Source organism: Galeopterus variegatus, unplaced genomic scaffold (assembly GCF_000696425.1).
Source record: "Galeopterus variegatus unplaced genomic scaffold, G_variegatus-3.0.2 Scaffold2898, whole genome shotgun sequence".
NCBI lineage: Eukaryota > Metazoa > Chordata > Mammalia > Dermoptera > Cynocephalidae > Galeopterus > Galeopterus variegatus.
In genome coordinates, this window is record NW_007729009.1 from 1 (window position 1) to 14,219 (window position 14,219).

The following is a 14,219-nucleotide window of genomic DNA, read 5'->3' on the forward strand; positions in this document are numbered from 1 at the left end:
CTGCTTAAAGCCCCTCCCTCCCTGCTTAAAGCCTCCCATGGCTCCTCAGTGCCTTCAGGAAATGTCTGAGTCCCTCACCATGGCCAGCGCCCCATGCAGTCAGCCCCTGCCCACCCTTCAGTTTCTATGGATACCATATTCCCCAAAAGCTCCCTTTATACTGCGGGCAGGCAGCGAGGTCAGGACAAGCACAGGCTCTAGGGCCAGCTCCACAGACTAGCTGTGAGACCTCAGGCTAGTTACCTCCTCTCTCCAGGCCTCAATTTCCCCATCTCTTCAGTGAGGATAATAACAGCACCCACGTTATAAAATCATAAGGATTAAATGTGCCAGTAATACATGTAAAGCTTTGAGAACAGTGACTAGACCAGAGGTCACCCCCTTTCCCCGCTGCCCTGAACCCTCTGAGCTCAGTTTCACTGCCACCCCCTCAGGAGCCCTCCATCCTGGCCCATACCCGGTGGATGAGCTTGTTGAGTGTGAAGTTCACCAGGCCATGCTGCAGGAGGGCCCCAGCCCCACGCAGGTAATAGGAGCGGTGGCCACACACATGGGACAAGCGCCTGAGAGACAGATGGGCAGACAGGTGGGTGCATATGGGCCAAGGCTAATGGGGAAGAGGGGGACTCAAGCACCCAGGGGCAGAGGCCCAGCTGCCAGGTGGGGCTGGGGCATCAAACATTCATGCTGGGTGTGGCCCTGGCATTTCCACATCCTGTGATGAGGCCGATGAGGCAGGAGCGGCCACCAGCTGTTGGGATGTGGGGATGGCTCGGTGGAGGAGGTGCAGAGAGGGGAGAGGAGCTCACTTCTGCCGGATGATGTCGAGTTCCTCGCCGATTTCCAGGTGCCCCCGGGGTTGAAAGGAGAAAGCTGGATGTGGGAGAAAAGCAATGGGGTAAGAGGCGAGAGAGAGACAGGAACAGGGATCGAGAGAAAGGATTAGAAGAGGGCAGGAAGGAGAGACAGTAAAAAGAGGAAGGGAAAGAGGAGGCAGGAAAAGAGAAAGGGAGAGAAAAGGAAAGAGAGGAATGAGGGAAAGAGAGAAAGAGAAAGAGAGATGGGAGAGGGAGGGAGGGAATAAGACAGAGGCAGACACAGTGCTGACAACACCAAGGTCCGGGGCTCGATGCCTGTGCTGGCCGGCCGCCAAAAAAAAAAAGATGGAGGCAGAGATGGGAATGGGAAGGAAAGAGAGAGAAATGGGGAGAGAAATGGGGAGACAAGAGTTAGAAAAGGAGAGGAAGAGAGACAGGGAGAGAGGAGGAAACACTACAAGGGAGAATGAGAATCAGAGAGAGGAAGATGCAGAGAGTCAGGGAGGAAAAGGCCATGAGACAGGGACGAAAGCAAGGGGGTCAAACGGAGATGAAGGAGACAGAGGCAGATGTGCGCGTGCGCACACAGAGGACACAGGGGGAGAAAGCCTAATAAGGTGAGGGGAAAGAGAATCAAAGTCGAAGAACTGCCCCTCAGAAACAGTTCAGGCCCAGCCGAGGCAGGAAGGTGAGCCACCTCCTGCAGCGCCAGGGGTTCTACAGGCTCCAGCTGCAGTCCCAGACCCCTGGAGTCACCACTCCCAGACCCCGGGAGCCCTTGCACCCCAGCCCCAGCCTGGTGGCCCACCTGGCTTGTCTCCGACAATGTGGAGCACTCGCGCCTGGCTCTCATCCCCGACGGGCTGTAGGGAGACAGCGGGTGTCACGGGGAAGGTGGCACTAGTGGGCCCCTGGCCTTCCCCATTGCCCAGCATGGCACTCACCACATCTGGGTGGGTCTGGTTGGGCAGCTTCAGTGCCTGCAGATAGAACTGCTCTTCTAGCTCTGCCTCTCTGGGGTACAGGAGCACAAGCTGCTTCCGGATCTCCCGGCCACGTGCCCGCAGACCCTGATATTGGGGGTCCTTGGGGTAGGACAAGCGGGATCAGCCTGTGAGAGGGTTGGGGGGGGGTCCCTCAACCAGTCTGACCTTGATTCTCACTGGCAGAACCTCTGTGGTGGACATTTGTTGACTCTTCTATTGGCCCAGCACAAAAGAAGAAACCTCCCTCACCACACGTGGTTTATGGGGACAAGATTCAGTATTGGCCAACTGAAACATTCTATTGCCTTGGCCACAGTGATCCATTCAGAGACAGGCACGTGACCCAAGATGAACTCATGAGAATGAGCCCCAGGATTTTGGTGGGAGCTATCAGGAAAGTGTGCTTGACCCTGCCTTCCCCTTCCACAAGGGGAGAATGCTGGTCTGGGAGTGAGAGGAAAGCAGAACCCAAAATGGAGCCAGGACCTGGATTCAGCTGTACCTGAAGCCAGAATTTTAGTTTCATGAATCAATAGAGCTTGCTTTTTCCGCCCTTAAACCTGTTTGAGTTGTTTCTGTCACTTACAACAGAGGACTCGTGACTAATATGGTATCCTCCCTGCCCACCCCAACTGGGGTCAGGACATCAGTTCCCTGAGGTACCTGCTGCTCCTGACTGTTGTCCTGGTTCACCTGGTAGAAAAGAGACAGAGGGAGTGATTAGGTTGATGAAGTTGGGGGAGGAGAAGAAAAATAAGGGGTGAAAGGTCAAACAAGGCCCAGGGATCTGAATCTCCTGCTCTGTCAGTGCCTGGCTGGGTCCCTCTGCCACTCTGTGCCTCCTCAGTTTCTCCGTCTGTAAAGCTAGGAGGAGGCAAAATAACATAAAAGTAATCACGCCTGCAGCTCCATTTATTAAGTGCTGCCTCCATGCCAGGCTGTGTGGAAGGCTCTCGCATGATCTTATTTCTTCATAACCCACTCTGTGAGGTTGGCATTAACAGGACCCCTGTTTGCAGATGAGAAAACGGAGACTCAGAGAGGTAAAGTCTGTGCGTGTGTATTTGGAGGCCTGCAACCAAGGGCCTTTGACTCTCTGAACCACCTACGATCCTGAACCGCTGAGAAAACTGGGCAGACCTGGGTCTGAATGTTGGGTGCTTACTAGCTATATGCCCTTGGGCACATCTCTGCCCCTCTCTGAGCCTCAGTATCCCAGTCTGTGAAATGAGATGATAAGACCTCCCTGGTGGGGATGCTGTGCAGCTTCCCTGAGAAGATGAGTTAGTGCTCACTGAACATTAACTGACCACTTTTGTTGTTTTAATTAGCTGGCTGCCTGCCTGTGATGCATGGAGCCTGAAGCCTGGTACACAGTAGGTCACTGGGAGACGTAATCAGTGGTGGGAGAGGCCTTTGAGGGGAGTGGTGAAGAGCAACCTAGAATGCCCAGGTGCAAATCCTGGCTGTCAGACTTGGGCGCCTTTTAACCTCTCGGGGCCTCAGCTTCCCCAGCTGTAAACCTGGCTTTCTACTGTTCCTGTCTCACGAAGTTGTTGCGAGGATTAAGAGTATGAAAAGCCCTCCCTTGCAGCCAGTTGTGCTCATGTGATCAAGACCAACCAATAGACGTGAGTGGAAGTGGTTAAGTGTAACTCCTGGGTCACCTCCTTAAAGATAAGCCCCTGTCCTGGACTTCCCCTTTCTCACTCCCCTTGGACTGAATGATGGGCCCTGAGGAGAGATGAACCGACAGAAGTGTTTCCCAAGGTTGTGATCCATTGGTGGGTGTTATAAACTGAATATTTGTGTCCCTCAAAATTCATGTTGAAATCCTCACTCCCAATGTGATGGTATCAGAAAGTGGGGCCTTTGGGAGGTGATCAGGTCATAAGAGCAGAGCCCTTATAAACAGGACATGTGCTCTTTTACAGGAGACCACAGAGAGCGCCCTTCCCCTTCCGCCATGTGAGGACACAGCAAGAAGATGGCTTCTATCAACGGGGAAGCCAGGCCCTCAGCAGACACCAAATCTGCCAGCACCTTGATCTGGGACTTCACGGCCTCCGGAAATATGAGGAATAAAGTTTTGTTGATAAGCCACCCATTCTAAGGCCTTCTGTTACAGCAGCCTGAACGGACTAAGACAGAGGGTTACGAAATGAATTCAGGATCTCTAAACTAGCACTTTAAAAAACTGCGGTAAAATAAACAAAACATAAAATTGCCATGTGAGGACACAGCAAGAAGATGGCTTCTATCAACGAGGAAGCCAGGCCCTCAGCAGACACCAAATCTGCCAGCACCTTGATCTTGGACTTCACGGCCTCCGGAAATATGAGGAATAAAGTTTTGTTGATAAGCCACCCATTCTAAGGCCTTCTGTTACAGCAGCCTGAATGGACTAAGACAGAGGGTTACGAAATGAATTCAGGATCTCTAAACTAGCACTTTAAAAAACTGCGGTAAAATAAACAAAACATAAAATTTACCATTTTCATCACCTGTAAGTGTATGGTTCGGTGGCGTTCACACTGTTGTGCTGCCATCACCACAATCCATCCCCAGAACTCTTTCATTTTCCCCAACTGAGACTCTGTACCAATTACACCCCGATTCTCCCTCCCCCTTCACCCAGCCCCAGCAACCGTCATTCTTCTTTCTGTTTCCATGATTTTGACTACTATGTATAGCTCATATAAGGGGAATCACACATTAATTGTCTTTTTGTGTCTGGCTTATTTCACTTAGCATAATGTCTTCAAGGTTCAGGAACATGTCAGACTCTGTCGTAGCATATGTCAGAATTTCGTTCCTTCTTGAACCTGAATGACATTTTATTGTATGCATATGGCATATTTTATTTATCCATTCATCCATCCATGGACATGGGTTGTTTCTACCTTTTAGCTATTGTCAATAATGCTGCTATGAACGTGGGTGTACAAATATCTGTTCGAGTCCCTGCTTTCAATTCTTTTGGATATATACCCGGAAGCAGAGTTGCTGGATCACATGGTAATTCTGTCTTCAGTTTTTTGAGGAACCGCCATACTGTTCTCCCCGGTGCCTGCACCATTTTTCATTCTCACCAGCAATGCACACAGATTCCAATTTCTCCACAACACAATTCTTGCCAACACTTACTATTTTCTTTTCTTTTTTTTATAATAGCCATCCTAATGGGTGTTTAAAACAGCACTTTAAAAATGGAAAAGAATAACACCAAGGTCTGCCAAAAAATAAACAAATAAAAATGAAAAAGAATATGATAAGAAAATAAGAATGCATCACACATGATAAGAGCAAGAATTGTTAACGAAACTTTGGTTTCAACTGTGGGTGTGTGTACTGAGTCAGGACGTAAAATGTATTTCTTGCTCTTAGCCACAAAGTTTGAAAAACCCTATTAAAGGGTATGACACTCTAATTTACCTACATGTCCACTAGATGGAATATTCCATCCTACCTCTAGGCTTTTGTAAATGCTGGTTCCTCCACTTGGGTCACTCTTTTCCCCTCTTCACCTAGCTAACTCTCACTCAATCCACTGATCTTTGTCTAATGCCACTATAGAGGGTTAGAAATCTTGATTCTCCTTTGATCTTAGAATAGGATTTTTTAGGTAAATGCATGCATAGGGCCAAAGCCCTCAAGTAGAGGACCAAAGTCCACAGATAGCTTGGCAAAAGCCCATCTAATCTGTTTAGGGATGGGATTGTGTACTTTGACTATTTTAGGTCACTGGTTGGATTCCAGCTCAAAGGACTACTGACTATTTAACCTACTCATTGTTGTTAAGATATGTTGAGGATGCTGCTTGATTGCCGTTTAAATATGCTGAGGAAATTGCTGTAGGAAATATGCAAAAAATAAAGTTTGCTAAGGACAAGCTGTTTGTTGGTGGATCGATTTAGCATTCTGGAATGTCACATTGTTAATTTTATTGATGTTACTAGTTTCCGTTATTTAAGCTATACTTAGCCATAATTAACTTCTGTAACACTGCCTTTGTTTTTATGTCCCTCTTTGATGACTGAATCAACTGGTTTTTCTTGTGAAACTTCCTTGTCTTGACAATAAAAAAAAAAAAAAAAAAAAAAAAGCTAATCTTGAAGCAGGGCTACTGCCCCTGATGGGCTGCAGTCCCTCTAGGCTTCATTCATGGTGCTTTGAGTAATTCTTTCCTTTTTTTCATGTCCATTACACAGAGGGAAGTGTAACATGCCACTTCCTCTGAGAAGCCCTCCCAGGCCTGTCCTCTACTTTGTCTTCACAAATTACAAGACATTATAATTATATATGTATAATTGTATGTTTTACTAAGCCATGAACTCGGATCATCTTGCTCAGGAGAGAGCATAGAGGAGTAGTTAAGATTGTGGATTCTGGAGCCAGACAGCACAGACTCAAGTTCCCACTTTGCCACTTACTAGCTGCGGGATCTGGGGCAAGTTAATTAACTTCTCTAAGCCTTAGCTTCCCCTCCGATAAAATAGAAGAAATAATGGCACCTACTTCACAGGGTTGTTGTAAAACTTAAATGAGGCTAATGTATATAAAAAACTTAAAATAGGGTGGTAGGGGAGTCCAAGAGAGGGTTGGGAAGAGGGGGACCTCACCAACCTGTGCATCTCACCATAGAGATATGGTGACCCGGTTCTAGTTCTCTAGCTTGTACTATTGTATAAGTGCTAGTGATTTCATTATTATTAGTCACTGCCTATTCTCAACATTTGAAACACTGGAATATAGTAGATGTTCCTGAAATATCTGTTCAACAGAACCATTCATTCATTCAATAACCCTCTTTAACTGCCTGCTGTGTGTGGCGTAAGAGCTCCATCAGCACCACCCTCCGCCCCTGTCTGACACACCCCGCTCCCCATTTTCCTCTGTGGTCTGAGGGTAAGCGTGGCATGAAGTTGGAGCACAGAAGGCACTGGCACACAATAAGTCCCTGTATCACAGTAGGTACCCAGCGCCATTACAAAACAAGCGCATAATGGGTGTCCAGTAAACAGCAGGCATCCTTGGCATATAGTAGGGCCTTAGCACTCAGTGGGACAACTGGGACTGGCAAAACTTGGGAAGGAACTAAAATTCCTTCAATAAGTTCGCCGCCTGCTGGAGCGAACTTTGCAAACCCAGTTCTTGGGTAAAAGCGAACAACCCGCGCCCTCCGGCCGGCGCAAGCGCACTCACGATCGCGGGCAAGTCGACCGGCCGCAGCACCCCCTTGCGGAGTTCCAGGGCGCGCGCGGCCTCTTCTGGGCATGCGCACAGCGGCTCCATATCCAGCTGAGGGAGCGCGCTGTAGCCCTCGCGCGCGTGCTCGTACAGGAGGTTCCGATCCCGTCTCTCTGTAACGAAACTTCTCCGTAGGCTCTGGTTGCAGACGCAGCCTCCCTGGGGCCGGAGTCCCCGACGAGTCAGCAACTGCCGTAGGCGCCGCGCCACGGACGCAGCCATCTTGGGCCGGAGACAAGAAGGCACGCACCCTTTGTCCCGCCCACCCCGCGTTTAGACCAATTGCAAAGCAGCCGTCCTGCTCGGGACGAGCCAATCAGACCCTGGAAGAACTATGCCCTTCCCAGCCCCAAAAGCTGTTCAATGAGGAAAATTGACCTAGGTAGTCCTTGTCGTTGCCCAATCGCAGTCTGGGACACGCCCCTTCAATGACGCAAGAAGCAGAACCAGCCAATCCCTGCATAGATAACCCCCGGAAGGAATTAGAGGCAGGATTTGGTGGGGTTAGTGAGGTCAGTGGAACCCTTTGGTCCCCGATGCTCCCCGGCCCTCTCCCCTGTTCCCCCTTCCTGCTGTACGCACGCCAGGGCGGTTGGGCCACCGGGAGCCTATTCAGAGCGAGGATAAATTTACGGCGGGACTTTCCGTTAACAGCGTGAGCGGTTGTGGTTAGACCTGGAAAGGAACTTGCTTAGGTTTAACCCAGAAGGCTCGGAGAGCGAGACGAGGAGGATTTGGACCCTCGTCCGACTACGGCTACTCTTCCCTCCTCCTTTCTGAGTCTCTTATCTCCTCCTCCAGGAACAGCATGTCCTGGTCTGGCTTTCTCCGTGGCCTCAACACGTCTCTAAGTTGTGGTAAGTGGGGGACTTGGGCTGCAGGGACGAGGCTGGATGAGGGTTGTCCCCTCTGGGACTAGTGTGCCTCTGCCGGAGGCCCGAGGGAATCAGGGATTTTAAATCATGGTTCATACTCGGGTTTTTGGCGGAGGTCGGGTAGCAAGAGCAAGAGGTGGGAAGTAGCAGTATTGGGAGCTACTATGCGTCAAGTGGAGTTTGGGTCAATTGTTTATTTCTTCAGGAAGTACTTATTAAATACGTCCCATGGGTGAGACATCCAAGCAAGGCATTTTAGTCATTCATTCAACTGATATGTTTTAAGAATCGAGTACGAAGTTACTTCAAAAAGTTCCTGGAAAAATACAATTAAAAGATAATAGGAATCTTTCCGTGAGTTTTTTGAAGACCCTATATGTGCCAGGCACTAATGGGAAGCTTTATTTGTGCTAATTCCTTCCTTAGACAGCCTTCTCATGAGCCATGCCCTGTGTGAGGCATTTCAATCACTTATTCACTCTGCAGACCTTTACTAAGCACCTTCTGTTTGCCACTCACCAAGGATCACAGGCTGGGCAAGTCAGGCCTGCTCCCTGCCTTGGGAATCAGGGCTAACTTGACATGTGGGCTTTCAGAAACACCGTGTATATTTCATATGCTCAGGAGGGAGTCATGGTCATGGTACCTGGGATACAGGTGAGAAAACAGAGACTGAGATGCCACTAGGCAGAGACACACTTCTAGGAATGTCTCATTCCCCTTTGAGGATTCTGCTGTAATCTAGACAAAAGGAGACATGGGAATGGGCAACAGGATCAGGGCCTACCCTGAATTGAGAGGAAAGTGTGAAGTTGGGTTGCCGGAAGGGCATTTGTGCTAATGACAGAGAGAGAGGGGTAGGAGATACACAGATGGATGACGCTGTAACCTCAAAGCCCAGGAGCTTGGGTAGGGCCCAGGGTTGTCTCAGTCACTGCCATGTCTGTTATTGGGGCCAAGACACAATAGTTGCTTAATGAATGTTTGTTACAGAGAATTCAGTTATCTTTGAATCTTAAACCTTCTCTCCAATCCATGAACAAATCCTTTTGTTCTGCCTTGTAAATATATCTCCCTTCCCCATTCCCAGCCTGCCTTCCCTCTTACTATACTGTAGTCACACTGGTCTCCTTGCTGTTGGTGTTTTGGGGACACAAGCTGGAACAAGATGAGCAAGGGGGTGAGTGGGGAGCTGAGGTCAGGGAAGTAACAGGGACAGATCGGGTGGGGCCATATAGGCCATGGGGAGAACTTAATCCTTCCCCCTGAGTGAGAGAGAGCCATGGGAGGGCTTTGAGCAGAGGAGGCACTTGATCAGACCGGAATGTTCATAGGCTACCTCTGGCTGCGTGTGGAGAGGAGACTGTAGGAGCAGGGAGACTGGGGAGGAGGAGGGTGCAACAGGGTAGGAGACAAGGGTGGGCAAGACAAAGTGGGCATAGCAGAGAAGCGAGAAAGTGGGTAGATTCTGATCAGTATTGAAGGTTGAGCTGACAGGATCTGCTAACAAGTTGGATGTAGGTTTGAGAGGAGGGGGAGGGACACCTCCCAGGAACACCCCACAGGGCTGCTGTGGGGATGACATGAGTTATGCGTACAATGCATAGAATAGTACTTGACACAGTGTAAGCACTCACGCATGCTTTTTCTATCATTTTCATTTTTTTTGGTGGCTGGCTGGTATGGGGATCTGTTACTCTGCACTCTAACCAACTGTGCTAACCAACCAGCCCTATTATTATTTTTAAAACAGCATTAAAATTAATGCCTTCCTTGAATCAAATGAATTATTCATGTAAAATGCTTAAAACAGAATTTGTCACATGGCGGTTGCTCAATAAATATTAGCTGTAGTTATTATTATCTGTAAATACTCTTACCCCTAGATGTAAACAAATGCATCCTTGCAAAGTGCTTGGAACAATGCCAAGAACACCAAAATTGAGTTGCTAATACTATTATCTTGTTCGCTGGGATAACCCCCTTCCACCCTCCTGGTTGTGTCTCTCCAGGTCTAGCCTTGGTTCCCCGGCTCTGGGCCACCCGCTCCATGGCAACCCTGAACCAGATGCATCGCCTGGGGCCTCCAAAGCAGCCACCTCGGAAGCTGGGCCCCACGGAAGGCCGGCCGCAGCTGAAGGGCGTGGTTCTGCGCACGTTCACCCGCAAACCCAAGAAGCCCAACTCGGCCAATCGCAAGTGCTGCCGCGTGCGGCTCAGCACAGGCCGCGAGGCTGTCTGCTTCATCCCCGGGGAGGGCCACAGCCTGCAGGAGCACCATGTTGTCTTGGTGCAGGGTGGCCGCACCCAGGACCTGCCAGGTGTCAAGCTCACCGTTGTGCGTGGCAAGTATGACTGTGGCCATGTGCAGAAGAAGAAGTGACCGCTGGGGGCACAGTAGGTTGTGTGCCCCTGCAGAACAAGAACCTTCCTCTCCGGGCTCTAGCAGCCTCTTTGGAAGCTAGCTATTCTGGCTGTAGAGGCAGCTGATACTGGATTCAGATCCTAGCTTTGCCTCTTCCATCAGGACCACTACTGGCCCCAGAGTTCCTGGGGGTGAATTAGAAAAAGTGCTCCTCTGTCAATACCCTTGGCTTCCCTGTCTAGATTTTTGGCTTGAGAGATTTCTTCTGCTGGAATGAGACACTATGCTGTCATCTGTTGGGAACGGGCTGTAATAAACACACAGAGCCCCTGGCTGTAATGTGAGTCCCTTGGTGCAGTGTTTGGTCTCTCATAGTGGACAGACAACTGATGTCTGTTCTGGGCTTCAGTTTCCTCCTCCAGCAAAATGCTTCATTGTAAAGATTAAATTAGATGCTCTATGCGCATGACATGTGCAGAAGGCTACTCTATTGTAAGCTTTGGAGTCAGGTAGGTGGCACCGAAGCCCACTTCCCCTTCCTGCAGGCCATAGGGTCTGGGCACATAAAGCCCAGGCCTTAAGCTTGGTCATCTGGAAAATGGCAGTCATTGTAATGTTGATGTTGAAGGGGTGCTGGGAGGATTAAATGGGGTGCACTGCTTCATACATAGGAGATGTTCTTTTATCTTATTGTCAGACTCACACACCTAGGTTCAAGTCCTGACTCCAACTCTTAATTGCTCTGGACTTGGCTTATTGGTTCCCCTCTTTGGGCCTCAGTTTCCTCCCCTGAAAAATGGCACTGGTAGTAATGTTGACCTCACATGATCATATTAGTATCTCCTTTGTTCGGTTTTGTAAAGATTAAATTAGATGCTCTATGCGCATGACATGTGCAGAAGGCTACTCTATTGTAAGCTTTGGAGTCAGGTAGGTGGCACCGAAGCCCACTTCCCCTTCCTGCAGGCCATAGGGTCTGGGCACATAAAGCCCAGGCCTTAAGCTTGGTCATCTGGAAAATGGCAGTCATTGTAATGTTGATGTTGAAGGGGTGCTGGGAGGATTAAATGGGGTGCACTGCTTCATACATAGGAGATGTTCTTTTATCTTATTGTCAGACTCACACACCTAGGTTCAAGTCCTGACTCCAACTCTTAATTGCTCTGGACTTGGCTTATTGGTTCCCCTCTTTGGGCCTCAGTTTCCTCCCCTGAAAAATGGCACTGGTAGTAATGTTGACCTCACATGATCATATGCTTTTGCCACATTAGATGTTAAGATACGGGAACTGTGCTTGTATCACTGGAGCCCAACTCTGGTCCAAACCCCACCTTCCACACTTACTGACTGGGTGACCATGGGCAGATCATTTAATTCTGGACTATTCAGTATTGGTAACTGTGTCTGCCTGAGAGCTGTTGGGAGGACCACTGAGAACTGGCCTGGGAGCTGTTCCGTGAGTCACAGCTGTCTCTGGTTCTGGAAGCTTGCCTCCATTCTCACACAGCGCTTAGCACATAGCCTCTTGAAGTTTTCATGACTGTAAATACCCCACGGGGTCTTTTAGGATCAGAGCTGGAGGCAGACAAGTGCACTGATTACAGACAAAAATTGCCCATCAAGGGGCCGGCCTGTGGCTCACTCGGGAGAGTGTGGTGCTGATAACACCAAGGCCCCGGGTTCGGATCCCATATAGGGATGGCCGGTTCGCTCACTGGCTGAGCGTGGTGCTGACAACACCAAGTCAAGGGTTAAGATCCCCTTACTGGTCATTTAAAAAAAAAAAAAAAAAAAATTGCCCATCACCTCATATTTAGCACCAACTTTATTGAGCTAGTTTGTTGGCCATTCCCAGCTGGGGAAATCGTGGGAGCCATGGCGAGGAGAGAACAGGAGAGCTTTCCCTCATGGCACGCCTTGCTCCAGGGGTCTGTATACAAGAGGGCTCAAGTGCAGAAAAGAGGGTGTTTCTTGGCAGGAGGTAAGCTGCCCCTGAAGCAGGGGCCGGAGGTGGGGGTGGGGGAATTCTGGGGAGAGAAGCGGTGTCAGCCTGGCCTGAAGAGGAGGTGCTGATGGGCAGTGCAGGCACATGTTGCACAGAGATGGCTGGTTACATGGCCCCACAGCCAAATCCCAGACCCTCCCAAAAACAACAGAAAGATTTCCCTCAGTGCCCCTGTAGGTCTCAAGGACAGACTGCCCAGACTGACTTCTGTTCCCTGCCAGCAATCAGCTTACCCCAGAAACATGTCAACATGAGTCACTGTTCCCCCTGTTGGTAGCTTTCCCTTGCTGTTATAAATCCCAGTTTGGCCTTTGTTTCTTGACTCATCTATCAACTAATGTCCACATATGAGAAAATGTTCAGGCAAATGAACTAGCTAAATGTCTCTGAGTTATTTTTTGACACTCCCCACCTGGGGAGCCAAGGAAGCTGTGGATAGCCTGATTGGATCCCTGGCTTGTCACACAGCACGAGGGCCACCATCCTGGGTCAGCAGCAAGTGGGGTTCATGGGAAGTGTGCTGGTAACAAGCCACATGGGACCCCTCTGTCCCCTGGCTGCAAAGCGCCCCTTGATTGGCGATGACTGGCAGATGATGTGCATCCTGGAAAGCCAGATCAGGCTGGCTGCTAGGACAGACGGATCCTGACCCTCACACTGGAGTGGGTCACAAGAGCACCGTAGTGCCCCACCCAGGAACGTGTGTCTCTCCCATACTGCTCAAAGGACACGTAGCGGATGCCCTTGCCAAAGTTGGTGAAGACATGAGAGACCTGCGGGGGGAAGGAGCAAGAGCGTGAGGACCTATGGGCTTCTATTCGTCCATCTCAACAGATACTCCCCAAGACCAAGTAGGTGCCAGGCCCTGCCCCAGGCGATGGGGATACAGGTGTGAAGAAAGCAGCAAGAAGACCCTGCGCTAGAGAAGCTGACTTTCTAGTAGAGGCCCAGACTCTGACATAGGCGGGGGTATGGGGCAGAGAGCATTCTGCCAGGAGGGTAAAGAAAGGTGTGAGTAAGCAAATGCCTGTGGTAACACTGGGGCAGAGACCTGAAGGAGGGGAGCAGCCACATGGGGCTCTGGAGGGAGAGTGTTCAGACAAGGGAGAAGCCAGTGCAAAGGCCCTGAGGTGGGAGTGTGCCTGGAGCAGAGAGGGGAGAAGTAGGAGATGGGCTCAGGGAGGTAATGGGCAGACCATGTCGGGCCTTGTGGGCCACGTGAAGACTTTGGCTTTGGTTTTTTTGCAATTTTTTTATTGAGATAAAATTCACATAACATTCAACTTTTAAATTCTGTGATTTTTAGTATATTCACAATGTTATGCAACCATCACCACTATCTAATTCTGGAACATCTCCATTACTCCAGAAAAAATCCTGTAGCCATCAGCCATTGCTTCCAATCCCCTTCCCTAGCCCCTGGCAACCATGAATCTACTGTGTCTCTATGGCTTTGCCTATTCTGGAAGTGGAGTCACACAGTATGTGTCTTTTTGTGTCTGGCCTCTTTCACTTGCTTATTTTCAAAGTTCATCCTCGTCCTAGCATGGATCAGTGCTTCATTTCCTTATGGCTGCATAACAGGACTTTGGCTTTTACTCTGAGATGTGGCCATGGGAGGGTTACAAGCAGGGGAGAGTTGTGATCTGACTCATTTTTAATGGTATCTTTCTAGATGCTGTGTCTGTGTGTTTGGGGGAGGGGGCAGGGCAAGAGCAGAAGCAAGAAGACTACCTAAATGGTTATTTTGGTAACTGAAGTGTGATTAATAGAAAGCATAGGCTTGGGAGCCAGTCTGTGCTTAAATTGGGCCCTTCATGCCTTAGTGTGACTTTGGGACATTCACTTAACCTCAGTTTCCTCAATTCTAGAAGAGAGATAGGGCAAGAACTTTGGTTCACCACTGCATTCCCAGCACAT

General features: G+C 49.5%; 3 protein-coding genes across 4 annotated transcripts in view; 1 reads left to right on the forward strand and 2 right to left on the reverse strand.

Annotated features, from left to right (window-relative positions):
- Window positions 1-457: 457 nt before the first annotated feature.
- LOC103599261 (serine--tRNA ligase, mitochondrial-like) lies at window positions 458-7,294 on the reverse strand (the record flags this gene model as incomplete). Its single annotated transcript, XM_008583378.1, has 6 exons — window positions 7,010-7,294; window positions 2,468-2,497; window positions 1,763-1,903; window positions 1,627-1,681; window positions 810-873; window positions 458-563 (listed from the first exon to the last, which is right to left on the reverse strand). Coding segments are annotated over exons 1-6 (663 nt in total), but the record flags the coding sequence as incomplete, so codon positions are not given.
- Window positions 7,295-7,543: 249 nt separating this feature from the next.
- On the forward strand, window positions 7,544-10,638 carry MRPS12 (mitochondrial ribosomal protein S12). Its single transcript, XM_008583375.1, has 2 exons — window positions 7,544-7,911; window positions 9,942-10,638. Exons 1-2 carry the CDS (start codon window positions 7,863-7,865, stop codon window positions 10,310-10,312), a joined length of 420 nt encoding a protein of 139 aa, XP_008581597.1. The 5' UTR covers window positions 7,544-7,862; the 3' UTR covers window positions 10,313-10,638.
- Window positions 10,639-12,101: 1,463 nt separating this feature from the next.
- The window catches only part of FBXO17 (F-box protein 17), a 30,274-nt gene continuing 28,156 nt past the window's right edge, over window positions 12,102-14,219 (reverse strand). For both annotated transcript variants that reach the window (XM_008583374.1, XM_008583373.1), the window contains exon 6: window positions 12,102-13,072. In XM_008583374.1, coding sequence (XP_008581596.1) covers window positions 12,929-13,072 — 144 coding nt within the window. In that variant the 3' untranslated portion in view covers window positions 12,102-12,928. The remainder of the gene's footprint in view (window positions 13,073-14,219) is intronic.

Coding starts and splice junctions, on each gene's coding strand:
- MRPS12 (XM_008583375.1), top strand. CDS start 7,863: ATGTCCTGGTCTGGCTTTCTCCGTGGCCTCAACACGTCTCTAAGTTGT. Junction 7,912..9,941: donor CAACACGTCTCTAAGTTGTG/GTAAGTGGGGGA, acceptor GTGTCTCTCCAG/GTCTAGCCTTGGTTCCCCGG.